We start from the raw sequence: 1,595 nt of genomic DNA, 5'->3' as shown, positions 1-1,595 counted from the left end.
AACAATATTAACTTTTGCACGAACTAGATAGTGCAAAGTAAATTATTGACTACAAATACAATTAAACAGAAGCCATGTTTCCGAGTAATGAAAGCTGCTGTGTGCTATCAGCTAGCTTTGCAGCCTGCCAAGAGCTTTGTGCAGTGTTGTTCTGTGACCAGGCTTTTGGTGCTTGGGTTCAAAAATGTAACATCGTAAGGCTGTATCTCCTGTGAAGGACAAAACAAAATCATAGGAGGATGAGAGTCTGCTGTAAAGTGTCCAGTCAGAGTGTGTCCCCCAACAGGGAGCAACCTTCTGCACGGCAATCACTGCATTGCAGTATAACTGCGTGCGTCCCCAGCAATTACATCATCTGGGATACATTGGCTGTGGTACTGCCTGACTGCTTCCCATGGCTTACGTTTCTGTTTTGTCAGGAGTTGGTTTTTCTTGCTCAGATACTTAATTTCCAAATGACTTTGAAAGAAAATACAAAGCAACCTTTGAAAGAAAAAAGCAGGTGTTTAATGTTGTCCCTGTAGTTACGCTAGCAGTGTATCTCTACAAACAAATGCATATTCTGCATTGCAGAATATTTCTTTCAGAATGCGAGTTATAATTTTCGTGTTGAAATATTTTATCATGTTTTATAGCAACCTAAAGAAGTTAATGGAGTTTCATTAAAAACAGCAAGCCCGCTCAGAAATATTGCAAAGCTAAATTTAACTTAATTTAGTTAATTAAGTTGATGTAGAAATTAAAGGTTAGGAAACAGTCTGGTAATAGCAGAAGATGGTTGAGAGCGAGTGGCAGGTGCCTTAGAAATAAAATCTTTCTTACATAGCATATTTTTTGCAGAGGATGTTGGAGACGAAGGAGAAGAGGAAAAAGAGTTCATTTCCTACAGTATCAGCACTGACATTCATTATGGAATAAAATCAAACAGGTGAGTTAGTAAAGTAGATCTTGACATTTCTGCCCTATGAGTGCAAATTTACTTGCTCTACTATAAATTTGCCTCCGATTTGCCCAGTGCTTGATGCAGTGTTTTTATTCAGTTGAGGCAATAGGTTTTCAAGGTGGAGGCTCTGATAAAACAAGAGTGTGTCATGAGGCTGAAAAGAATGAACTTAGGACTTCTAGGTCTGAGGTTAAAGAAACAGTCTTATTGAATTGACACATGTAGAAATGTAACATACAGAAATTGGGGTCAGTAATGTTTCGGTTATGTCTGACTCTTGCATTTTTGACTGTGAACGTTCATAAGACGTGTGCCTCTTTAGTGTGCCCATACGCCAGGGTCCTTATTGGTAGCTAAGTTTGGCTGCTTAGGGAAGTATAAAGAGGTATTTGTTGGAAAAATAGTGTTCGGGTCTCTTAGAAAAAAGATTCCAAAGCACGATGATCCATGTTAGCGTTTGACTTCTGTGACCTAAATTTGCAGTTGTATTAAAGCTATTCTGTCATTTAAGTTTCACGTTTAGTTGATAACTCTCCTCTTTGTTCTGCAGCCTGGCATTCATTAAGCGTACGCCGGTGATTGATGCCGACAAACCAGTGTCTTCCCAGCTGAGAGTGCTCACTCTCAGTGAAGATTCTCCCTATGAGACATT

The 1,595-nt window shown here is 39.2% G+C and overlaps 1 protein-coding gene across 1 annotated transcript in view; it reads left to right on the top strand.

Annotated features, from left to right (window-relative positions):
* Positions 1–840: 840 nt before the first annotated feature.
* Positions 841–1,595, top strand: part of DYNC1H1 (dynein, cytoplasmic 1, heavy chain 1) — a gene marked incomplete at its 5' end in the record, with an annotated part of 41,237 nt that continues 40,482 nt past the window's right edge. The window contains 2 exons of the mRNA XM_009869212.1: positions 841–928; positions 1,494–1,595. Of these exons, the coding sequence (XP_009867514.1) occupies positions 841–928; positions 1,494–1,595 (190 nt within the window). The remainder of the gene's footprint in view (positions 929–1,493) is intronic.

Source organism: Apaloderma vittatum, unplaced genomic scaffold, assembly GCF_000703405.1.
Source record: "Apaloderma vittatum isolate BGI_N311 unplaced genomic scaffold, ASM70340v1 scaffold14755, whole genome shotgun sequence".
NCBI classification, from domain to species: domain Eukaryota; kingdom Metazoa; phylum Chordata; class Aves; order Trogoniformes; family Trogonidae; genus Apaloderma; species Apaloderma vittatum.
Note: the sequence above shows the minus strand (reverse complement) of the source record. Positions and strands in the feature narration are given on the sequence as shown.